The sequence below is a fragment of the Lasioglossum baleicum genome, chromosome 5 (genome assembly GCF_051020765.1).
Source record: "Lasioglossum baleicum chromosome 5, iyLasBale1, whole genome shotgun sequence".
Taxonomy (NCBI): domain Eukaryota; kingdom Metazoa; phylum Arthropoda; class Insecta; order Hymenoptera; family Halictidae; genus Lasioglossum; species Lasioglossum baleicum.
Window position 1 is genome coordinate 8,986,882 of NC_134933.1, and position 26,826 is coordinate 9,013,707.

Below are 26,826 nucleotides of genomic sequence, written 5' to 3' on the forward strand. Positions count from 1 at the left end.
AAATGTTGACAGTTAACAGTAGTAGCAAAATGTACATTTTGGATTGTATTTTACATTGCGACTGCAGCAGATCGTGTAAATTTGTTTGTTCTACAGAATTCGAATCGAAGAAAAATTCTTTTGTACAGTTCATTTATTGTTCTATGAAAATAATCGTTTAAGTTGTTAAGCGCAACCATGTCCATTTCTTTCACACCACTGAATTATTGTTTAATGAATTCATCATTAAGAATCATCTGAACGCGTCTGATCATAACCAACCAATTCTACTTTCTGCATGTACATTATATACAAACGAAAAGAGAGATATGTTATTCCTTTTTTAATAATTTCATCATCTACTACCAATGGTAGCTATAATCTCAGGGGACACAATCTGTACGCATTTTTAAAAGATACATAGTATAAAAAGAAGGACAAACAACCGCGATCACTTTTATTCATCTTACAGATTAATTTGATTAAAAACACAACAGATTCCTTGACAGACTGCCTCAAGTACATATATTTTGTATTCGATTTTGGAGACGTATTTACTGTTCACCGAATTTTCCAGTCAGTCGACGGAGGAAAAAACCGTGTTGGTCGACCGGCATCAGTACAGCCTGCCGATCCCCGCCACATGCTTACGGAATAGCGGCAGTGTACACCGTGTGGATCCGTGTAGATCGCGAGTTGAGCGTGGATTATCACGGCGGGCACAGCGTGTTCCCGACGTCAGTATCGCAAGAACGTTCGTGTCGCGTGGAAGTTGTCGGCCGGAAGGAGTCAGGGGCACACACAGGAGAGTCAACGCGAAAACGGTTTTCGCGTTCGTTTGTTCCGTGGTCACCATAAAATTACGATTCAACGAACGTCATACCAGGTAAGCGCGTGCCACTTCACCTACCTTCTACTTCAGTCGTACACCTCGATCGTCTGCACCTTCCAAAATACCGCTTTCTTGGAAGAAGAAAAGTAGGCGAACCCTAAACCTTTCAGACACATTACACGTCGACCAAACCGACTCGTCATATTTGAACGTTATCTGCACACTTTGTACACTCGAGGAGAATAAACGAGGAGGACACTTGCAAATATTTATGTCATTTTTTTCGAACTTTTCTATATATTCAACGGTACGCTTTATACTCTTTATAATTTATGCCTGCAATATTTACACGTCGACTAAATCGACTCGCCAATTTTCGAGCTATTCTGTGTTATTTTCTCAAGTTATTCTTTAAACTGTGTACGCTGTTTTGCTAATTAATGATAAATGAAACAAGAAGAAGACATTAGGCCTGCAAACATTTACACGTCGACTAAATCGACTCGTCATTTTTGGACGTTTCCTGTATGTTCGAGTATACAATGGATAATACTCATTTACACGGTGTTTTGATTGATGATATGGCGTTGTTAGATGAGGATTTGCAAACTGCAAACTATGGCTACGGCAGTGATTTCAAAACAGTGGATTCCGATGTGGCGTGATCGCCGGTAACGGGTTGTAAGTTCGTTCCCCACTTTGCGGAGGATTCGCAGCGGTTATCGCGTTATCTCGAGCATTATAAACTATCTGGGAACGATATTACCGTGTTCTACGGGCCCGTAGTTTTATAAATCTCGTGTAGAGACAACATTTGTGGACCGACCGTTCGCGATTCTATGTAGAAGGAAAAGCGTGACTGGCGCGTCGATTAACGTGATCGGTTGCCCGGAATCGGATGTTCGAACCGGCATCGGGAACCGACCAATCGCGTCGCACAACGTCAATGGAAAACTCAATGATTCCACCTGTCATACATACTATTCACGTTTACTCTGGATATCATGCACGTCGTAGTAAAATGGGAGAAGCTCGCTAACACTTCCCATGGACGGGTCGCGGAACGTGTTCACGGTCAACACGTGCTCGTTCTTTAACCTTTCTTTTTGTCGGCCGTACTGCTTCGGCGACTTTCTTCCTACACAGCGATCCTGACCAAGCCAAACGAATTTTCAAAACCAAAAGTAACCCTGCTCTTTTTCGGAATTCGGAAAGTATTTGAACACTAAATAAGTTTTAAGCATTCGTTGTAGAGAGCAAGCTTCGACCTTCAAGTCGACGGTTGATTCATCCACGATTTTTACCTGGTACATATGTACATATATATGTATAGTCGGTGTACGAAGTATTCGTACACCTTTTAAAAACGAATAAATTTTTCAAAATTGGACCCAGCAGCTTGAATTTTTTTGAAACATTAGAAGGATTAGTTTACTAGCTAATGTGTAAATAATTTTTTTTGTAATTGGTATTGGTCGCAATTACGAAGGGAACAGTAAAGACCACGATTTTTAAAATTTTTATCTGTGCCCGTAATGAAAATTTAAAACGTGTATTTTGTAAATCTAAGTAAGTTATATTATATGTATGTATACGAAGTTCATTGAAATGGGTTTACGGATAAATTAAAAAGCTATGGGCATTGTAAGATGTAAAAATCTTTGAATTTACGGTTTGCGATACATTTAAATCGCAGATTCTTACGATTTTTGCTCTTTTCAATCAATTATATTTCGTAACATGCTTGATCGATTTCGATGAAACTTTGTACAAGTATAGAACTTACTTAGAACTACCAAAGTCGCCTTCTAAATTTTCATTACAGGTACAGATAAAATATTTAAATATCGTGACCTTTACTATTTCCTTCGCAATTGCGACCAATAACAATTAAAAAAAAATTATTTACACATTAGCTAGTATACTAATCCTTCTAACGTCTGAAAAGAAACTCAAGTTGTTAGGTCCAAATTTGAAAAAGTAATTCGTTTTTTTAATGTGTACAGATACTTTGTACACCGACTGTACGTCGTACAAAAATTATCTAGAGAAAGATGGCGTTGATGTTCGTTTTTTTGTAAATATTCATGAAAATGTCACGTAAATGTGACTATGTTGTTTTTTGCAAACATTCAACAAACTTTCACGTAACTATGAACGTTTTACATTTTTAAAAACGATGATCGTCGTGATTATGGAATAGTTGAATATCTTTACTTCTTATCTAACGCGCGGGATGAATTGGTATCTTTATCGTAACTTCGTAACTTCAACCATAATTTGGCCTCGTATCAAAGCAAAATCCGACTAAACACGACCATTAATTTTTGTCTTTAGTTATTCCGTACTGCGAAGTACACTTATCTGTATCTCTGTATGAAATTACAAGTCGATCGATTGATTAGGTTCATTGCATTACTATTTGAGAAAACTGGATTCGAGGAAGACGCTTCGAAGTTCCAGATTGTAATAAGTAGACTGCGGATCTTTATGCAAAATTAAAAATGTTTGCATTGATTGCAAGACACAAGAGTGAAATAAAAATTTCTTTCTTCTTTTAATTATCAGATTAAGCTGAAACCAATACGTTGATGTCTTTAAATATTTTTAATATGTTCACTGCTTTAAATTGTGCTTACCCATTTTTGTCATAAGTGCATAAAATCCGCAGTCTAGTAATTTGCTGGTTTGCTATTCTAGTATGATATAGCAAACTTTCTTCAACCTTATATTGTAGAATTACTCCTTTTTCCAGGATTGCAAGATGCGGGATTCGCAAAAAACGCTAGATAAAAGATCGATGTAGGCTATCGCTCTCGAAAGTCCTATTTTTTCGTTATGGAGGCGTAATTTTCATTATTCGGAAGCATACTGCCGAATAATGCAAATTACACCTCGTAAACTAAAAAATAGGACTTTTGAGGGCGATAGCGCCCTAGGTCGACCTTTTATCTAGCGTTTTTGACTACTGAAAAACCCCATTTTTGTATTATCGAGTAGTGAGAAGGCGAATCCCGCACCCTTGCAATTTTGGAAACGAGTCTCCGCCACATCTGTTAGAGGCTTATCTTTGTCGATTCGGTTTTAGTATCGCAAGGGACCATCATTTTTCGTACGGCAGTATACCTCTCGCTAAACACACCAAAAAGCTATGAAAACGACGATTTCAACAATCTTAATGCGCGAATGCGTATGAATTTTTTGCTCCGACACAACATTTCCGACTTAAAATGCACATTTATTACTCGTGGAGGTCGGTGCACCTCTTTTTAACCTCTGACGAACCGTCATCGTAGATTAACATTAAAATTAGACACCTTGTCTGTTCAGGTAAGTTGTACTTCTATTAATACTTTTTAATAAAAAATAAATCAATTCTCTGGATTCGAAACAAACTTACCTAAGCGAACAAGTGATAATGATATTACATAATAATAACCATATAACATTAGATCATAATAAAAGAAGTGGAATATTATGTAGCTATAAAAACTCCACAAACTTGTATGTGAAAGTATGGGGAAAATAAGAATACTTATTACGTGAAAAATACAGAATGTAAAAAAACAATTCAATCGTTCTTGAGTATATGTATTTTTCGATTATTAAATATCATTTCGTGCTTTTGTTTGTTTGAATGCAATTTTCTGTGACGCGGAACGACCAGCGATCAATGATATATGATATAGCATCTCTATCGCCATATTTTTAGCGAAGATCGAATAAAACAATGTTATCACCAATCATAATGTTGTACCTTGGATTATTCTTATACATTATCTATTTGTACTGTTTTTTAAATACCAACATGATTAAAATTGCTCAACTCATAGTTCGAGTGTATATTTATATTTTCATTGAAATTGCTGCTAATCGAAGTGGTATCTTCTTAATTTTCTTCTTCTTCTTCTTCTTCTGGATGTTTGTATATATATGATTAATAGACTTCGAAACTGTTTGACCGATCAACATGAAACTTGGCACATATGTGTATTTTTTCATGGAGAAGGTTTTTACGCTATTTATTTTTTAAGATCAAAATCTAAATTCCCCTCACTCTTAGCACCGGCGAAGCCGTGCCGGGTGCTGCTAGTAAATTATAAATATAATATAATGTATGCGATGACTCGTAACAGTATTTATAAGAGAAAATCAATTTGTATGCAATATTGTTACAAAAAATTTATGCAAACAATTTATTGCTAGTAAACATTATGGTTCATTCACCTAGACTACACACGCGAGGAATTGCTAACAAAAACCGATAGTATTACATAAATCGTTTGAATATTTTGTTTTTAATGGTTATTTTACGTCGCACTTAAATGCCAGGGTTTTCTCGCGACGGGACCTACAGTTTGTATAAGATGGGTTCCGAATACTTCCGAACCACGTTGGGCACCACGTAATCATCTACCCACATCGTTTGAATATGTTAGGTATATAAATTAATTAATGGTTTAATGTTTATAAATTATGAAATAGCACTCTCACGAACTATGTTTTATTCAAAATATTTGATATTTGGACTGTAGATACATACATATGTATACAGTGTAATCTGCAAATCTTTGACCAAAGATTGATCTTGTTTTCACTCACAGATCAGCGTATCAATGCATACTTTGCAAGATAATGTTGTTTTTATCAGAACATTAAAACCAGAATGTATAAACAAAAGAATCTAAAAATGAAGACGGATATTGTGTATACATATTTGAGATAACAATTAACCGACAGCCTCCGAAAGATGCGGTTTAATTTTATTTCTGCAATGAAAAAAATATCATTGTTCAAGAAACGAACTGTATTTTCCAAAATCCGATGTTTAAGTCAAATTCATAAGTCTCTTTGTTCTCGATAGAAAATCGAGTACAGAAAAGTTAAAAAATTTCAGAATATGTAGCGTGATTGTTAATGTAACGAATTGAAAAACGATGTCTAGCAGCAACGACGCATTTTTCAAAGCAAACAAAACACGAATTACCGTGCTCTTTCGATAGTTTGTGACGTAATAGTTATACAAGCTCTAATTATACAAGGTAAAGCTTTAATGGCGACAAGTTCAGGGATGCTGGGTAATTGTAGATGGAGAATTGTTACGTCCAACTCGATGACTTGGATTTTTAATATTTAATTGAACCCTGCAACAATAATAAGCTAAGCATCCGTCGTCTTGTTACAGTACGTATTATAGCGTCGCAAACACTCCATTTTCAAATAATTGTGCTACTTCTATCAATCCTGTCAGAGTGGAATAATATGCTATCTAGGACCCTGTTGTAGGACCCTGCAATATTAACAAACGTAAATCCAGTATCAAAAAGTATTGTAACAAATATAAATTGTACTATTCACGGATACAGCTAAATCAAAATGGTTGGTTTATACTAATCGTACGATACAATGTTTCAAGATAATAATATGTATAATATATTCGTAGAAAACGCGAAGAACCGGAGGTGAGATCTAGATCAAACGTAAAAGATTTACGTCAAACGTAAAAAATTTATGTTAAACGTAAAAGATTTACGTCAAACGTTTGAATAATAATATGTAATAATAAGCTACACGAGTATTCTTTTTTACGCGATCAAGGAGTAGATGATCTTACTAACATCTGTTCGATAAGAAGCACAATTTTACGCATTAATTTACCTCAACGTCATTCTCGCATTTACAACATAAACGGTGGGGGTTCGATTAGAAACTCGAAAAAAATCGATTTTTAGGAAAACCCTGTTTCTTGAAATTGATGCAGAACATTTTTATTTCCGTATAAAGATCTACAGTTTAATCGTCTACTCTAGGTAATAATAATTAGACCGCGGATTTGATGCATTTATGATAAAAATGGTAAAATATTGGAAATATTTCATGAATAAAAAAATAGTTAAAATACTGCTTTATCATTTTGTAATGGCTGCAGATAATTTTTATTTTGGATACAAATTCGCAGTCTGATAACAATAAGTGGTTTTGCTTACGGCCAGTGAAGAACTGATTAACACTACCATAAATCTTGAATTCTCAATTTTGAGCTTGTTACATAAATTGCTTTGATTTTAGCCAATTTTCGTGGACGCTGAGTGGGCGAGAAACGCGTCGATTCTGCACTTTTGATTAACGATGATAAAATTACTTGATTTTGTGACTTTTCTTCGAGATGATTGATAGGCTCTGTGTTAAAAATACTTTCGGTGGTTGTTCGATGTTCGACTGGTTTATCCCCGAGCTTCTTTGTTTAGTATCGGTAACCAGAGTTGGGCAGGAATTAATTACATGAGTAATTAATTACATCTTCAATTACAATTACATGTAACTGTAATTGTAATTGCAATTCCAATTACAATTACATGTAATTGTAATTGTATTTCTGCAATTCCAATTCCAATGACATGTAATTGTAACTGTAATTGTTAGTAGCAGTTACAAGTAATTGTGGCTGGTAGCTGCAATTCCTTGTAAGTCTTGTAACTGCTACTAACAATTACAGTTACAATTACATGTAATTGGAATTGGATGCAATTACTTTCGCTCAACCAGTAATTGTAATTGCGGACCACAATTACAATTACAGTGATTCGTCAAGTAATTGCAATTCCAATTACAATTACATGTAATTGTAATTGTATTTCTGCAATTCCAAATTACAGTAATTGGCAAGTAATTGTAACTGTAACGTGTCGGTAACACGTCGATACTGGTAACTGGACTTGGTTCGGTAATTCCATAAAGCAAATTATTCGAGCGCGTAGACCCACTTCCCGCGTTCAAACGAATCACCAGGCGTTTAACGGTACCATCTCCAACAGAACAGAGAGGAAGAAAATCACAATAGAAGAAAAGTTTGCTGCCGACATCGTCAGCTGAAACTTAGACTGCGGATCTTTGTGCGAACTCGAAACTGTCTCTATCAATTGCAAGACATTCTTCAATAATTCTCGAACAATTCAACAAATTACACATTGATACCCTGCCTCCGATTCTTCTGAACTTTCTACCGTTCCCTCATTTTTCTCACGAGTCCCATCAAGTCCGCAGTCTACTCATCGCTCTTCTTCCAACACGAATCTCATTAATGATGTAAACATCGTGTAATTGCAGTTACACCTACAGTTCGATCCGTTCACAATCGGTCAAAACAACGCACTAAAAAGTATGAAATAATTTCCATTCAATTTATGTGAATACAAATGACAGATGTTGTCGATTATGATTTCATTGGAATATGGTGAACTTGCAAATCAGTAGATGGGAAGAGAAGATACATTAATATGTGAAAGCATGTAGAAGAATTTAAGGATTTTCGTAATTTCCAATGTCGAAAATTTTCAATTTTGCGCCGCCTCCGAAAAGATTGTATTGTATTTAAGTTCGTATGTATTCGCATAAATTAAATGGAAATTATTTCATACTTTTTAGTTCCTTATTTGTGGTGTGTTTTTTAGAATACCGTAGGACGGGTTTTCGGTCTTATGTATTGGTTATTTTCAATAAAAACCGCGAAGAATGAAGAAATGCAAAATTTGTTTTCAATGGACCAATCGGGAGATATGCCCTAGAAAATGCAGAAGGTTTCGTCCTGATTGGTCCATCCATCTCGGAGTAATCGGTGAACATACATGAAATAATTCATTTTTCGCAAATAAAGTCGTAAGGAATAAAAATATGCAACATTTTTTTCACGGGGCCGCCCCGGGGACATACTCTACAAGATGCAAAAGGTTTCGTTCCGATTGGTCTATCCATCTCGGCGTAATCGGTGAACATACATACAAAAAAAGGCACATACGGATCGAATTGAGTAACCTCCTCCTTTTTCGAAGACGGTTAAAAATACATATTGTTACCAGTTAATCACACTCGAAACTGTCTCCATCAATAATCTCGTCAATAATTTTCAAATAATTCGACGAGTTACACATGATACCCTGGCTTCGTCTAAACTTTCCACCGTTCCCTCATTTTTCTCATCGCTCTTCTTCCAACACGAATCTCAGCAATGATGAAAATATCGTGTAATCGCAGTCACATCTATCGTTTCGATTCGTTTATAATTATCGGCCAATATACATATTTTTACCAGCTAATCACGAAATTCTCGTAACATCTCTTATTTTCTGTTTACTGCTACTCGACAGTTCCGTTTATTATCCAACATTTTAACCAGTGGACATATTTGCGCAGCGATATCGTTATCAATTTGTTAAATATCCAGTTATATTTAAATTTTAGTGTATTGATTATCGTATATATACAATATATATATGCATATATATGTTTACGAAAAAGACGATTCTGCTGGATAATCGTGTTCCGTAACACCAAAAACAATATTAATGTTTTCATGTTGTCGGCCTTGATACCGTATTTTCGAATTGCATAATTTGTACCTGAATCTTCATCCGGGCGCAGGTCATATCGAACGTCAGCGTTATTGCATCCTGCATCCAATGACGTATAGCACGCGATTGCACGTTTAATGATCCGTTCCATACCTAATTTTTTATTTTCATATCAATGAAGAATTAATATCGGTTTTTCCTACCGACTAATCAGGTATTCATAGCGAGTATACAACATTTCTGAATTCGTTATGCAACGGGTCGAAGCCGGTTGTTCCCGTGCTTCCCGCGTGTCATCTAATAGAGCACACAGTGCGCGGGTTTTTTTTTTACGATTTAAACGATAATTCATTGTCTTCTTATCGCGTTGAAAAAATTAGTCAATTGGAAACGAATTAAAACCGTTCCAATTCGTGAGAAAGAAACGTCGAAGTAGCTCCAGTTTCTCGCAATTGCCGCAGACAATTTTTACACGAAGATTTATAATCTAATCACTATAATGCGGATTTTATGCATTCATGACAAAATAATAAATGTAATTCAAAATAATGAAAAGATTAAAAGACTTTAACGATGGCGATATACTATTTCGTCCATATAAAAATTATTAGTGAGCAAAATAATTTTTTACTTAGCTTCTATAGATTGCAATTTATGCAAAATAAAATTTTTATACATCAAGATCCGCTGTCTACTAATCACTGTAAATAATTATAGATATCGTTTTTTACTATACTCTTTCTTTGTACTCCGTTTTATCGTTCCGCGTTCCTACGTATTGTTGATAATGAAATCTTTTGCATTGATTACTTCTAAAAAGCTGAACAGCTCGGTGTCTCTTTACCGACCCTATATTGATTAGATCGTGTACCAGTTGTTTAAAGTGACTCACGGAAGCATCGCATCATTATACGGATATGAAATGGCGTCGTTTCAATTACGCGAACAATCGACCAAATATTTCGATACTGTAACGTGAGTACTAATTCGCTTCTCTTTCATCGATATTCAAAAGGAAAAACAATTAATTCGCGTCTGACAATGACTTGTTCTAGACTGTAGAATTTTCATAGCAAGATTACAGAAATAATTGTCGCTTTCGCACTGTCATAGATGAGGAACGAATGTGTCAGGAGTGTTTTAGGTATACGATAGATCATTTAATGCACTTTGCGAACGTGTCTGGCAGTTTTTCTTCTAAAAAAGCAAAGCGTAAACGCGGAAAATATCCATTTTGTGTTTGAATGTGCCGCCGAAAGGTGGTGTGATGTTCTATTATTGATTTTGGCGAGTCCGTCAGTTTCGCTCGTGGAATCTTAACGCGTTACCTCGAAAGCCGCCAAGATGGTTATTCTACTGTTTAAAGGTAATTATTCCTTTAACTAAATTACACCAAACAGTCTGTTGACCTCCAGCTAAGCGTTTTCTTTGGAGATACATAAAAATCTTTCGGTAACACACTGCCTCTAACGTTCTAACACAGATATATTCGCTTGCGAAGGGCTGGCCCTGTCATGAACACTATTCGATCGTACAATCTAACATTAAAAATTTAATAACTACGCATCAGACCACAGCTTGCCTCGCGGTTGTTCATTACAAACAGTTCGGCGCTGTTGCATTAATGGACAAATTACCGCTCTGCCTTCGCCGGCGATTACTTAACAAAGTATCAGTATTTAAAGGTAAATAATCGAGAATTTCTTCAAACAAATTGTTCAGCAAAAATGACAAGCTTAATAAACTGTCTTTGGCAACGCGATTTCGTGGATTTGTCGTGCTTGTTGTTCAGTATGAAAGATATCAAGCTGTTTTTAGCCATATCATGATCGTTAAGAAGTCTATTAATAAACTTCCGGGTAGCTAAAGTGTTAATTAGCTTTTTTCGTAATTAATTCGTGAAATGAAAGTATCTGTGACATGTATATAGATTTATATTACGAATTCGAAGTAATTTTCAATGTCACATTAGACATATTTATTCAGTTTTATGCAAAACTCAAGTGTCGATGAACCTTCAGACATTTATTATTATTATTGTGCCTTTTAATTTGTTCGTGATCGTTCGGCGAATCATTTGTCGCTGCAGCAACACATCGAAACTAATATAATAAAATCAAATAGAATAATTATAAAATCTAGCAAATCTAATTCAGTTCGATTATCTTCAGACGTTTATTATTATTATTGTGCCTTTTAATTTGTTCGTGATCGTTCGGCGAATCATTTGTCGCTGCAGCAACACATCGAAACTAATATAATAAAATCAAATAGAATAATTATAAAATCTAGCAAATCTAATTCAGTTCGATTATCTAGGCTTTCTGTGACCCATTAACACGGTAACGGCGTAACACCCACAACGAAATTATTCAGCGAGTACCATTATACAACACAGGCGCGATAGTTATTTAATAAATAAGCAGGTTACTATAGCATGTTGTTATACCGAGTCCCCGACCATGCTAGAAATGTATTTCTAGTATTTGCGTATGTATTCAGTATTTTCGAGGCGGCAATTTCAAGGAGAAACCCAAACATTCAGTTTCAGTATAAAAAAAATCTTTCGACGTCGATTCCGACGAAATATTTGATTCACGACGCAGCAGCGGTAGCGTAGTGGTCTAGAAAGCGGCATGTTCTTTCTACGAAACAACAATTGCATTATACAAACAGCAGATTATAGATATTATTATTAGACTGCATTGTCTGCATTCATTGCAAAATACTAATCGTCTTAACAAGCCAACAATAGCACAACAATATTTTTAAACCTTGGAATATTTTCACTGCTTCGAATTTGATTTACTGATTTTTGTCGTAAATGCACAAAATCCGCCGGTTAATTATATCAACACTAACCGTACCACGACCGGTTTCGCATTCTTTGTTTTTTAATTATTGAAATGATGAAGATGCTTCTTTATTTAATCACGCATTGCTATAAAAATTGTGAAATATCCAAATAAATTCAGTCTTGTAATTTTTATAAAACAATGCACATATATGTCCGACACATTTCGTAGCCGGTACACTGAGAAAAAAAAGTAGTTACTTCAATAACACGCGTGTTATTGTCATTATTTTACTTCGATGAATATCAATGTATTCTTTTCAATAGTATGAAATTTAAAAGCAAATCGTGATGTATTTGAATTGAAAATATTATTCGATTCAATACCGTACATTATTATTCGTAATATTTCTCTTTTTCCTTCAATCAGATATGTTGTTAAAAAAATTTGAGAAATGTATTATTTTTTTGAAAACATTGATGCCAAGCTATTCGCTTATATGATTGGCGAAAATGAGTTTTGCTATTGAAATTCAATAGTATTAAATATTAAAATAAGTTCATATGATATTGGCACTATTCAATAGTACATCTTATTGAATCAACATATATTTTTTTTTGTTTCGACAGGATTTTTTCTCAGTGTACTAATTAGATCGCGAATTTGGTGCGTTTTCACGACCAAAATTATGAAATGCGGAAGAGTAAAGATACTAGAAAAATGTCTACAATGAATAAAAGAAGAAAATACACTGTATCTTCTATTTCGAGTAAGATTTTTATCTTGCGTAAAGTCGATCCGCGGTTCTGGCAATACTGTATGGGAAAAGGCCACTAGGTGACCAATACGCAATAACAATAAGCTTCCTTAGTATTGAACTGGTCGCATTGAATATTGAATTATATTGGTGTTGGCTACGTTATCAGAGCGACCTCGAAAGCTCTCGGTTATCAAGCTTCGGAGAGATCCGTTGAAATCGCAAATTCTCGTAATTCTTTTTGAAGCTTCTAGTCCACTGTGCTTCGGTAGACTAATTGAGATCGATCGGTTTCATCGGATTGGCAATGCCACGTTGACGGTAACGCGCGGCAGCAAGTGTCAACGATGTCAACGACTCGAAACAATAAACGTTCTTCGGTGTTGTTGTATCAATAGATGAACGTGTTCGATGCGAGGCCAGCTAGCAACGGGCCGAGCGATCTATCCGCTGTGCGATGATGATTTCGCGGATCGAGATGTACGATCAACGACCCTGGACCATTATTCATAGTCAGGGTCAGTCCCGAACGAATAGTCCGATAGTCATTCCCCTTCTCTTTCTCTCTTTTATCGAAACTCTTTAGCACGTGCTGCTCGTACGAATAGTTTATCGAGACTTTACGTAATCTAGCCGTATTCTTACGTATTCCAGCCTTTTTTAAACATTTCACACAGCCCTTTTTCATAGTAAAAGATTAGAAAAGTTTTAAAATATCGTGACGTTGTTCCCACAATGAATGCAAAACATTTTTATTTTGCATAGAGATCCGCAATCTAGTTATTACTAGATGTTTACGGATTTCTCAATTTTTGTAGACAAATTTCAAGAAATTGGAATGAAATGAAATCCTACTTTTCATGGGAACAGCATTTGCAGAACTGGAACAAACAAAAATTGTAGGAAATCCTATCTAATTTTATATTCATGCCTTTTTTGTACATTTTCGTACGCCGCAGTCTAGTTATTAAATTGCGGATCTTCATGCATTTATGGGAAAAGCGAATAGGTTCGTTTTAAAATAGTACAAAGGGTGGGGTTTCGTTTAACCGTCGTTTAATCGTTTTACGAGGTAACTTCTCGTGTTATTGAATAAACATATGAATAAATACCTTAATTTTATCGCTACGAACTTTCTTTCCAGTCCAATAGTTATCTAGTCAAAAGCGCTAGATTAACCCTTTGCACTATTTCAACTGGAAAATTAAACATTTCTTCCGATCTAGAATATTTGCATTCCCAACGATTTCTGAAATTTTACGGGTATGAAATAGGTATAATGCCTCATGCAATACCTAAATATTTAGGATAATGTTACAGCAATTTTTAGTGGACAACCGAGTACAAAGAGTTAAATATCAGTCTAGGCTGCGATCGCCCTCAAAAGTCTTATTTTTACGTTCACAAGGCGTAATTTGCATTATTCGAACGAGAATAGTCCGATAGTCATTCTCTCTTTTATTGTAACGCGCTAAAAAGCGCGTGCTGCTCGTACAAATGGTTTATCGATATTTTACTTTACGTAATAGACTCGCGTATATGCCCGTAAGCCGTAAACGGTGATATCTAGCGAGCTGTACTTTGCCCGTGCATCGCCTGACACACGGATAAGTGTTAAAACAGAAAAGACAGAAAAAATGAAGGAACGATACGTGAAATTTACAAAACACCGCCGATAATGAACGACCCTTCACCGCACTGGCTGGACGAATATTGCACGGTGACTTAATAACTAGAAGATCGTTTTGCACAAGACAGGAGCCAAGTAAAAATTTCATTCTTTCTGTCCATCTCATTAAATTGCACTTGCCTTCCTCGAGTAAATGCATAACGAATCCGCATGTCTGATTTTCATTCGATCAATAATTCTTTGTTTTTCAATATCCGTTTCATAATTTATTCATTTCCCAGAATATTTTTGCATAATATGATTGAAAATGCTTTAAACTGGATCTACAATTTCTCTTCGCTGTTTTATGGAACAAAAATTTAGAAGAATCGTAGTCGTGCAAATATAATATAATATAATTGTGGTGACAACATTTTCGAGACAATACGTGTCATCCGTTTCCCATTTTAGATCTAGCGTAAATGTATTGTACGTGGCAGTAAATGTACAAGAAAATTGTTTGAAATGACTACACGCAGTCTTTTTAAGCAATTTATTTTGATTGTGCTTTACTGGAGATCAGTGTTGTGTCTTAAGAACGGATCTCCGAGAGGAAATTGAAAGATTGATTAGCGTTATCTCTTTCAAAATTTTTCCATGGACTCTCCGGAACAAATCGATGTAACTGTACATTAAATGATCAATACATAAACACATAATAACACATAAATACATAATTCGTCCCGTAGAAGGTGTTAGCAAAAGTTTGAAAACTCGTTTCGTTTTAACGTAGAATCGAATTAATTGGTAAGCCACGCGTCGCTGCTTCTGGTTCTTCACGTATTGTCAAGCGATATGTACTGTGCTATTCGAAATGAAACACAATTTACAACTTCCATTGCCATTGTCAGTGCCATTCGTAAGATAAAGTTCTGCTCTATCACATGATATAATTAAATTTCGCCTTGCATTGTTACTTTTTGTAACGCTTTTTTTGCTTCGGTAATTATTTAAACAACCTAGATGACTACATCGATAACATAATGTTAAACTGCGTCATCTTATTAGATGCAGATGTAATAGATGCCGCTATTTAAGCAAAAGACCTGCAGTTGAACATTAGCATACGTTTCCAAACCAAATATAAAAAGAAATACACGTGTCCACATGCGCCATGCAAAAATCTGTAACAAACTAATCTATTCAGAGTCAAAGGTCCAAGTACGAGTTCTGTAAGTTTATTAATCCCAACAAAAACATTCTGTAAACATTAGCCAAGTTCTTATGGCCGTAAAAAGTTGTGAGATCAAACAAAATACGGCCAAGTTCAAGTTAGCTTAGAAATACAATCTTACAATACTGAAAAAAGCGTTTGTAAAAATTAGTTTAAAAGAACGCTATTTAATTTTTAAAGAGTTACACGGAGGGCTAAATTATTCAAACTTGGCCGCTACCTAACACCTTTTATGGCCTTTGGTTTAAAAAGTAACGGTCAAGTTTGAATAATTTAGCCCTCCATGTAACTTTTTAAAAATTAAATAGCGTTCTTTTAAACTAATTTTTACAAAAGCTTTTTTCAGTATTGTAAGAGGTATTTCTAAGCTAATGAACTTTAACTAACGAAGTTCTAAGCTAACGAAGATTAATGTTTTGTCAATATTGAGATATGATAGCATTTAACAAGTGTACGAAATTACATCTCTCCATCTGCCTCCAGTGCCGAGTTATAACCCTCTAAAAAACGGCTAACAATAAGTTGTTTCGTGTAAAAGGAGGTAGTGCGAGAACTTGGTTGGTGCACTACCGTGCACCTAGATAATCGTATTCGCCAGGTGTTTGTTTAATCGATTTCTTACGATCTTTCCATTCTGAATTTAATGAATGTCGCATAGAATTATCTTAAATGAATATCAATTATTAGACTGCGAATCTTTATGCAAAATCAAAATCGATTGCAAGAAATGGAAACCAAGTTGTATGTTATTTCTTGCCTGAATAATTTAACTAGAGCAGAAATCATATATTAACACCTTCCATTTTTTACATTTTCCAACAGCTTCGAATTTCATCTACTCTATTCGATCGAACACCCTAATCATTTGAAGTACTAATACACCTAATACTCAATACACTTAATATTTGACACACTTAATACTCTTAATACTTAATACACTTAGTACTTAACGCACTTAATACTTAATACAACGAGACGATTTAGCTTACTGTGAAGGAAGACTGACATCTAGCTTGATGGAAGTATCAGCATTTTCTTACAATTACCACTCGATGTTTAATCTTATCCGATTTTCAACGGAACATCTCTTTTTATCTCACCTTCGGTATTCAACGCTCATACTGGTTTCAGAAGTTCAACGTGTGCTGCTCGGAAAGAAATTTTTGTTTCACTACGTTTGTACCCGAATTTGTTGTTTTCTCGTTTCGGTAAAAATACGTCACACAATCGGAAATTAATTATCTGCGTCCTCAGAAACGAATAGTATTCGCGATAATCTTCGCGTGAAAAAGTCATCGTCGATGACCTTTAGCATTCCCCGAAGAGGAACCACGAGAATATATATAACGATGAATCAAACTTGTGGTCGCTTCAATATAATCCAGTACATTAAAATGTTCGTGATTTTAGTTAATGAACAATTTACCACAGTATTATAATCTAATTAATATTCACGTTCATTAATGAATTCTTTCTGTATCTTCTTTCATTTAAATTTTGTTTTTTTTTTAAATTTTATTTTTAAATCGTTCAATTTCCGTATATGTATTAAATGTTCTAACTAACAATAGCGAGTATTCAATTATTTTCTACTTTTGAATCCAACAATTCTCAAATTTACTTTCGTGAACTTTCATTTCAACTCTATCGAGAGATTTGACTCGAGCAGCATGAACAAATTCAATGATTACCGAATTCTTACAGATTATACATATACCACCAATTTATGGATTATTAATACGACCGGTTAATTAACGTACACGGTGATTATTTCTCGTTTCAGATAATATGAGTGCTGTACAGCCGATCCAATCGAATGGGGCGGTAAAAGGGTTCGCGTTGGATGAAAAGGTAACATCAATTGAATACAACTATGATAAATAAATAAAAGAAAAGCCAAATTGTTTCGTTAACTAATCTTTCGATTAACATTCCACTAGGACAAGATGGAAAAGGGAACGTACTATGATGCGAATTACAGCATGACCGGCCTGGATGGTATGTACTCGCAAAATCTTTTATTTAACAAGGCTGAGCGAGAGCAAACTATCGAAGTGTATCGTTAATTTTTCATTTGTTGATGCTGCTGCAGGACCGGATCAAATCTTGAAGGCAGATTCGCACACCTCAACAGAACCAAATGGACGCGTCACAATTAAATTAACTAGCGGGGGCGGTGTTCATGGTATACCGCCGATATCGGTTCCTGGATTGTTAAGTAAAACAGCTAGTGAGCATGGTGATCATACTGCATTCGTAACGAGAGCCGACGCTAATGGAAATAGGAAAACTTATACTTACAGGTATGTGTTTCGCTTGATACGATTCTTTTGCTATCGAACAAACTAATAGTCAGGGATAATATTAGGTGGACACTCTTAAAAATCGCATAACTTCTTAAAAATAGATCCAAAGGACTTTAATTTTTTTAATATGTTAGACTGACTAGTTTGCTAGAGAATGAGTAAACGAAAATTTGTTTAGATTGCAATTGGTAGGAATCAATTTAAAAAATGATGTTCCGTCAACTTTTTTGTTTGAACCTCGTAACAATAATTTAAAAAATGTGTTTTGTAGATTTCGGTAACTTATATGCATACTGAAATCGAAATCGGTCAACATTGCAATGAGCTACATACGTTTAAAGATGAGAGATCAAGGGTGAAAATCGTAGATTACAGACTGATAAAAAAGATGAAAAAACATAATTTTCTAAATTTTGTATGATTCCTACAAATTGCAATCTAAATAAATTTTTGTTTACTCGTTCTCTAGCAAACTAGCCGGTCTAACATCTAAAAAAAATTCAAGTCCATTGGACCAATTTTAAAAAAGTTATGGGATTTTTGAAAGTGTATATTGAGATTTCAACTTGTCTAGCTGGTTAGGTTCGTTACGAAGTCATTAACAACAAAAGATTCCTAGGTGATCCAACCAGCTGTGATAAGAACACTGCGAATCTTATTTATGCAATTATTGAAAATTTTCAAAAAAATGCTAGGATATAAAATATGACAGACATTTAGTATGATTTTAATTTATGTCAGATCTAAAAAGGCTACTTCCACGCAAAATAAGATTCTGTTTTATTCCACTTTCTTAAAATTGCATAAACATCTGCAATCTAGTAATAAGCTTTAAAAATTACTTTGATTTTAATAGAATTTTTCAAATATATTATACAATTGTCGTTTTAATGTATTTATTTGTTGGATCTCAATTTCCAGAGAGTACGAGAACCAAGTGAGAACCGTAGCCAAGGCTTTCCTGAAACTGGGTTTAGAACGTTATCACGGTGTCTGTATCTTGGGATTTAATAGTCCAGAATGGATTATCTCGGATATCGCTGCAATTTATGCAGGGTAAATACTCTACATACACAATTTTATCTGAATCTGTCCGACCACTTCACATCAATGAATACTTTCGTCTTTTCAGAGGATTCGCCGTTGGAGTCTATACCACAAACTCCCCGGAAGCGTGCCAATATTGCGCTGACAACAGTCGAGCCAATATAATAGTGGTAGAAGACACAAAGCAGTTGGAGAAAATACTGAAAATAAAGAAAGACCTTCCTCATTTGAAAAAGATCATCATGTACGAGGGTGAACCCGAAGACAAGGATGTCTTGAGCGTCAGTTTTCATAATTTTTGAATACACAATCTGCTGTGGAACTTGATCTAATCAAAATTCTTTTATTGTAGTGGAACGATTTGATCAAAATAGGAGAATCGGAGTCCGAAGATAAACTGAATGGAGTTCTGAAAACTATCGGTGTGAACGAATGCTGTACGCTGGTTTACACGGTACGAAAACTGAAATTTCATGAAAACGGAGTGATGCCTATAGAAAATGGTAGATACACTGATACATTTTGCTTTTAGTCAGGTACAGTTGGAAATCCGAAGGCTGTGATGCTGAATCACGATAACTTAGTGTACGATGCGAAGAATTTGGTCGACGCTTGTAAATTTGAAAATTCTTCGGAGGTCTTAGTTAGCTATCTACCTCTGTCTCACGTTGCAGCACAGGTAAGCTTGCGTACGATATAAAATTCAAACGAATCCAAATTTAACAGAGTTAGCGGGACACTTCTTTTTGTTTTTCGACTTACACCATTTCCATAATTACCGGCGCACATAACACTAGATGATTTCAGGTGATCGATATATTCTGCTGCATGACAATCGCTGGCACAGTGTACTTCGCCGACAAGAATGCACTGAAGGGTAGCTTAGTCGAGACCCTAGTCGTGGCAAGACCCACAGTCTTCGTAGGTGTGCCCAGAGTGTGGGAGAAAATTTTTGAAAGGATGCAATCGGTCGCGCGAAACAATGGCATGATCAAAAGCTGGATCGCTGCTTGGGCAAAGGCGCAAGGCCTCTATTATAATCTGAATAAACTGAAAGGCACCGATTTCAAGCACTGGGGCTACTTGTTCGCTAAATGGTTAGTGTTTAACAAAGTGAAGGCAGCACTCGGGTTGGATAGATGTGGCGTATGCGTCACTGCGGCTGCACCATTGAGTACAGAAATCAAACAGTACTTCCTGAGTTTGGATATTATTATATTGGAGGCGTACGGAATGTCGGAATGCGGTGGTGCGCATACTTTAAGTACAAATGACCGTTGCAGGTAAGAAGTCACTTCTTAGTTGCATTGTTATTATTAGACTGCTGATTTTTATGTATTTATGGGGTTTGATTTAAAATAGTACAAAGGGTGGTGTTTCGTTTAACTTTGCCACCCCTAATAACTAACTCTATGTCGCTCAATACGTTCCTTTTTAATTGCCTAAAAATGTGCAGTCTATAATCAAAACCGATAGATAAAAGGTCAATCGCGATCGCCTTAAAACTACTTAAAAGGTCCTATTTATACGTTTACGAGGCGTAATTTCCATTATTCAGCAACGTGTATAGCTGTCGCAGCTTTATGAAAATATAGCTACATGCGCAGCTTTATGTTTCCGAATAATGCAAATTATGCTACCGAATAAAAATAGGACTTTTGAGGGCGTCAGTGGCCTAGACCAAGGGTCGGCAAACTTCTTTTGGAAAGGGCCAGAACGTAAAATTTTTAGGCTCTAGGGGGCCGGGTAGCAAGCTCGAAGATATTTACATGACTAGCTAATTCTACTCATAGAGCAACGAAAAAAACCAGGTTCAAAATTTCTTTATTAGGAAGTGATATTTTTACATGATCTTTTTATTTTACGTAATTTGATTTATTTTTTCGTGTCGATTAACCTCGCGGGCCTGATTAAAGGCCGTAGTTTGCTGATCCCTGGCCTAGACTGACGTTTTATCTAACGCTTTTGACTACTGAAAAACCCCATCTTTGCATTATCCTGGAAACGAGAGTCTGTCCCCTTAATTATACTTTTTATGAACTTAGACTTGGCGCTGTTGGCCCAACACTGACCGGATTCGCCACGAAATTGGATAATCCCGACAGTACCGGGGAAGGAGAAATTTGCATGAGTGGCAGGCACGTGTTTATGGGATACTTGAACGAACCCGAGAAAACTGCAGAAGTACTCGATGAAGACGGATGGCTGCACACCGGTGATTTGGGCACGGAGGACGCAGATGGATTTTTGTATGTGACCGGTAAGATTTCGTTTATATTTCACGAAAAAGGCTGCAACATATGCAAATTTCCTATTATTTTATGAATTTTTAGGAAGGATCAAAGAATTAGTTATCACCGCTGGTGGCGAGAATGTACCTCCAGTTCATATAGAACAATTAGTATTAGCCGAATTACCTGCATTGAGCAATGCTGTACTAATCGGTGATAAGCGGAAGTACCTTACTATGTTGGTTACTCTGAAGGTAAGAGTATTTATACTTAATGTTATTGTTGTCAATTACGCGCGAGTATTACCTTTGACAATTCGTTTTCAGACTGAGATGAACAACGAAACGGGTGCGCCAAAAGATAATTTCACCCCAGATACTTTGAAATGGTTACAATCTATTGGAAGCAAGGCAACAACAGTTACAGAACTGATACAAACTCGTGATCCTCTTGTAAGTGGGTTGCTACTAATAATTAATTACACTGTTCAACAATTCGGTATATCGATGAAATATTTCTTTCAGGTATATAAAGAAATCGATCAGGCAGTTAAAAGAGCAAACACAAAAGTTATCAGCAATGCGCAAAAAGTTCAGAAATTCCAAATCTTGCCACACGATTTCTCAGTACCGACCGGTGAATTAGGACCAACCCTTAAGCTTAAGAGGAACATTATTCACAAAATGTACGCGGACCTGATAGAGGACATGTACAAGTAAATATGTTACATAAAAAAAGAAAAGTGCTAAATGTGTCCTCTCAAAAAAAAGTTCCAATATTATCACAGAAAAACACATATTGAAGCAACTGCCAATCAGCCTATGTAAAACGCTTTAATACTTAAAATAATTGTGATATTATACAAGTAAAGAAAAAAAAGAAGAAAGAAAACGTTATATTACGGCAATTTACTTTTCACATTTTTCCAATAATTAACGTTTTAGAGCACAATTTGAATTACCTTTTCTTGCATCGAACAGCACTGTCCAAAATTAGTCTATACATCGACGTAAAAAAACTAATCTTGAGTATAAATAGTTGTATATTTTATAAGGAATTTTATTGTTACATTAAACTGAGAAGTATGTGTAAATTATTTTTGAATAATTGGCCGTATGTAGCATATTTGAAAATATATTTAGGATGTATTTGACAATGTGTCCTAAACATATATGTTATAAACAAAATTTTATATCTCCTTTAATATATTGTAATAATATATATTTAATATATTGAAATGTGTTGGTACCAAAGTACTTTGTTACTGAATGCATCGGTTTTTATGACAATAAAATTTGAATCACCTTTTGTTGAAATTTCGATAGGAAATGAAAAAAGTAAACGTATAAGCGGGGTTTAGAAAATTTTGAAAATATGATAATATAGATAAGTGCCTCTGTGTGTACGAGTACAAATAATAAATATATTAGTATTTAATAGAATTAATATATACTAAGTACTATTATACTATTTACACTTACACTTTTATAAAAAGAAAAAATGTTTAATACATCAAATGGGAAATGTTACTTAAGTCGTACGTATGTTAAAATAACTTATGTTGGGGAAAATAGAGAAATAGGACTGCTAATTTTTCTGTTTGACTAAATATATTTTATTAGTATGCGAGTAAGCTAGCGTAAAGAAACGTATAATATTGTTCACGAACTAAGGCAAATGAAAAAAAACTGTTCCAAAAGTGATCACTTAAAAAATAATGTGCACATACTTTTTTCTGCTGTTACTATACGTTTAAGTGCTAATGCGACGAACAAACACACTATTTAAACAACATGTATAATACAGCCTAAAGTCATCGGTGATGTTATAATAAATATTATCCAAGCAAGTTCTTTCAAATCTTTTTTATTCGTAAGTGCACTTTCGTTATTTTCGAATATATTTCTATTCATATCTTTCGAGTACAGGTGAACATATTATTAAATACTCAGCTTATTAGTCATACAACAACATAAAATTTATTATGCTTTCTACACGCTTTCAACGCATGGGTAGATTATAGTAAACATAATTAACGGAAGTTTATAATGCGTAGAACGCTTACTCTATCTTCTTTTTCTTTAGTCTCGTTATTGTAATAATGGATAGGTAACTGAATAAATATTTATTAAGTTTAAATAGCAATATATTACTAATATAGTTTACAATAACCAAAACAACTGCTATATTTAAGATTGTTTTATGCTACATACAGATTCTTACGACAACCTGACATCTTATAAGAAAATAGTCTTACTAAGCACATCACAGCAACTTTGGAAATGCAGATCTGTAAAATGTCTTATCCTGAATCTCTATTGCGTATACAAGTGGTTACATTTACATCGTAATATCCCGTCTTACCAATTGTAGTTTGCATTGTATGTACTCCTAAATACCTAGCCCCATTGCTTATTTATACAACAAATTTTGGAACCCTACTATCGTGCACTCCTCAATCTATGATCCAAATTTATTGCTGCCTAGAAAAATAACTCAAATAATTATAAACGAGGTGCGCATGTTGCATATGTGCCCCCTACACACCCATACTTAATCACAAAAATTAGAATATAAATGTTTAATACGCAGTTATAAATTATAATTTGTTTTTCCTTACATTTTCTTCAACTGTGCCTTAAAAAGAACTATCGAGAGAGAGAATGGCACACGTGCGACATGAAAGAATTTTTATACATACTACGACTGTGAACAGAAAGTTTTTGCACTCGACTCTGTCGACTCTGATCGTTGTACACAAACATCTAAGAAACATTACAAAAACTAAATATTTTTTAAAATAATACCGTCTATCAAATATAAAGACATTGGATTGTTTAAAATTCGGATTGCATACGATCGCACTGTATCACCAGAAATTCTGTAATACTCTGAATAATCTTACAAAATACTTATGAAGTACTCGAAGTGTTAAATTTTTGTTGGATTATCGATGTTTTTCGTTGCGGTACTGTTTCAGGCGTAGGTATAGCATCACCTGTTGGCAAAACACCAGCTGGCTTTGGTTTAGCTGTATATTTTTGTTTCGCCATTTGATAATCCCCGGAATCAAAATATTTTTGCTGAAAGTGTTTTTACAAATTTCATACAAACTGTCGATTATTCCATGTACTATCCTATCAACAACTTATCGACAGATTTAATACCGATTCAACATTGATGTCTTTTACATATACAGGTCACAACAAATACATTGAACGAACATCGTGTCCAATGCATTTTCAACCTCGTATTTAATTATTAGTCGATCTTCTTTCTTATATTAGTTACGAATTTGGTTAATTATCAGCAGACAGCAGATCTTTATTCAAAATACGACTTTTTTACGCGAATTACAATAAACAGGAGTGAAATAGAAATTTATTTTATTTCTTAAGATCCTGAATATTTAATAATGGGTGAACCACGAATCGTGACCAGTGGAGATTACTCTGTTATTAGAAGTCCGATCGAAAATGTTTTTATCAGGTATAGCATGGTTTCAAGAGAGTTTTCACGTGATTATAGCAAATTACTTGACAACTCTTTTTTTTCATGATTTTTCAAGGTCACCTTCAATTTTTTTGCGAACACCTATAATTTTTTACACCTATTTGTTAGAGGATTTCAAAGTGGATTCGATAAGTAGCATAACATAAAAAAATTGCAAAAAATTTGCTATAATTATGTGAAAGCTCTTTTGAAACCATGCTATATGTGATAAAAACATTTTCGATCGGACTGCTAATAACAAAGTAATCTCTACTGGTCATGATTTGTGGTTCACCGTGTATTTAAATTTTCCTAATGTTTTTACTGTTTCAAGTTACAAGTACTAATTTTTGCCATAAATGCATCAAATCCGCTGTCAAATTATCAGCTACCGAAAGAATGATTCTACATTGCTATGCGTTTTCATCTCTTGTGTCGAATGCAAATATTATGGCTCTGTCGATACGCCGTTAACACGTTAAACGCCAAGCCTAAATATGTCGCTTGCCTTTCTATTTACTCCACGCTCTACCTTCAACCGGGGAGTGCTGCACACGTAAGCAAGAGTTTTCTTTAAACTGCTTGTATAATAGGCATACAATTGTTTATAATTTGTATTGTATAAAGTCTTATAATGTATTGAAACGTCTATACAGTACTGCAAAATCTGTTCCTTGAGATTCAAATTGGATTTATAAAAAAAAAGCTAGTGCAGCATAAACGGAAACTCTATAGCTGGTCCCTAAGATCCGGCGTGACGTTTAACATGCTCAATTATTCTAATAGCATTCTCCTAAACAGTTCGATTCATAAATAAACCTGAAAAAAGAAGTAAAATATATAAGATTCGTGTGTTTACCCCTTTAGCTAGCCTCTTCTGTAGGAACGCTGAGTGTCCATTGATCGGACGGCCAGTATTAGGAAACTTTGCCATTAATTTAGCTTCTTCTAACTTCTCAATGTCATTCGACGATAACTATAATAAAATACATAGTTTTTTTTTCAGTTTTGAATATGTCAGTATACCATGAAATATTAAGTATACTATCAACCCCTTGTCTTACAATATCGTGTCTGACTCGTGGTTATTCTAAACAGATTCTGATAAAAATGTATGTTACTAATATTCTTTAAACCGAAATAAAACTCCATTTTGGTTTTGTCAATATACAGCTGTTGGAGAACATATAGGCATACAATTTATATAAATTTTCTCCTTTTTCAGGAAATTACGATCTACAGAAAAGTTCTAATCACTGAAACCGTAAAATAAATCATAGGGCAAGGAGTTAACAGAAATTTAATCTTTACAGTATGTTTTCTTTTCTACTTGTACACTAACAAACTCATTTTATTTAGACGTTTCTAAACTAGTTATTAATAGACTGCGGATCTTTATGCAAAACAAAAATTTGTCTGCGTCGATTGCAAGAAATAGAATCGGAATTTAATGTTATTTCCACCCTCTTAATAATTTTATTGACGTTGAATTTTTTAAATTTTCCTACAATTTTGAATTTCATCTACTTAATTTTCGTATAAATGCATGAAGATCCGCAGTCTATTTATATAGTTATGAAATATTAGTTATACATATATACGAGATATAGTGATCGAACCGTCGTGCGATCGAAATAATTCAAGTAAATAAATAGACGTTGTTGTTTTCTGTTTTTACCTCAACTGTCCGAGACAATTCATTTCCTTGATCGTTGCTCATTCTCGTTGTTTCTAACCACTTTTTGTCGGTCACCTTTCAAACACACGTTTCCACACAAACGCGTGAAATACGCAGTGCAGTCGGCGCACACTGATTTCCTTTGGTTTAGCCTAATTTCAATTCGGATAACTTCGTAGAATGATCACGTTTCTCCGTAATGTTTCTTTGTTACCGAAAACAAATGACTGTCAATGAAAGCGTACACGAAAAACAGCAACAACGATTCGTGCAGGGTCACGCGTTTCCAGATGGCCGTTACCGGAATTTGATCTTAGGTGTGAATTCTCATGACGCGCGAGAGGCGATAAAAATCGCAGTTTAAATAACGATTCGTAAACACATGGCCGCTTGTCAACTTATGTAAGCGATCTCTCATCAAATCTGCTATTAGTAATGCATATATCCGGTCGGTAAATATAGTTCAAATAAAAATTCCGTCTCGTACGGTCGCGCTTCTTCCACGTGGAAATCGGTCT

At 34.9% G+C, this 26,826-nt stretch overlaps 2 protein-coding genes across 4 annotated transcripts; one reads left to right on the forward strand and one right to left on the reverse strand.

Moving 5' to 3' along the window:
- The first annotated feature begins 618 nt into the window (after positions 1-618).
- Bgm (acyl-CoA synthetase bubblegum family member 1) lies at positions 619-21,930 on the forward strand. 3 transcript variants are annotated; one of them, XM_076423731.1, is made up of 13 exons: positions 10,435-10,525; positions 17,338-17,405; positions 17,495-17,552; positions 17,647-17,857; positions 18,782-18,916; positions 18,993-19,188; positions 19,260-19,361; positions 19,440-19,586; positions 19,715-20,190; positions 20,953-21,167; positions 21,241-21,392; positions 21,465-21,590; positions 21,663-21,930. In XM_076423731.1, exons 1-13 carry the CDS (start codon positions 10,504-10,506, stop codon positions 21,855-21,857), a joined length of 2,103 nt encoding a protein of 700 aa, XP_076279846.1. In that variant the 5' UTR covers positions 10,435-10,503; the 3' UTR covers positions 21,858-21,930. The 3 variants fall into 3 exon arrangements, with proteins under 3 accessions (XP_076279845.1, XP_076279846.1, XP_076279844.1); XM_076423730.1 differs by lacking the exon at positions 10,435-10,525 and adding an exon at positions 619-865 and having other exon boundaries at positions 21,465-21,930; XM_076423729.1 differs by having other exon boundaries at positions 21,465-21,930.
- Positions 21,931-22,988: 1,058 nt separating this feature from the next.
- Endos (endosulfine alpha) lies at positions 22,989-26,681 on the reverse strand. Its single transcript, XM_076423786.1, has 3 exons — positions 26,309-26,681; positions 25,490-25,606; positions 22,989-24,221 (listed from the first exon to the last, which is right to left on the reverse strand). The coding sequence occupies exons 1-3, from the start codon at positions 26,348-26,350 to the stop codon at positions 24,051-24,053; spliced, it is 330 nt and encodes a 109-aa protein (XP_076279901.1). The 5' UTR covers positions 26,351-26,681; the 3' UTR covers positions 22,989-24,050.
- Positions 26,682-26,826: the final 145 nt, after the last annotated feature.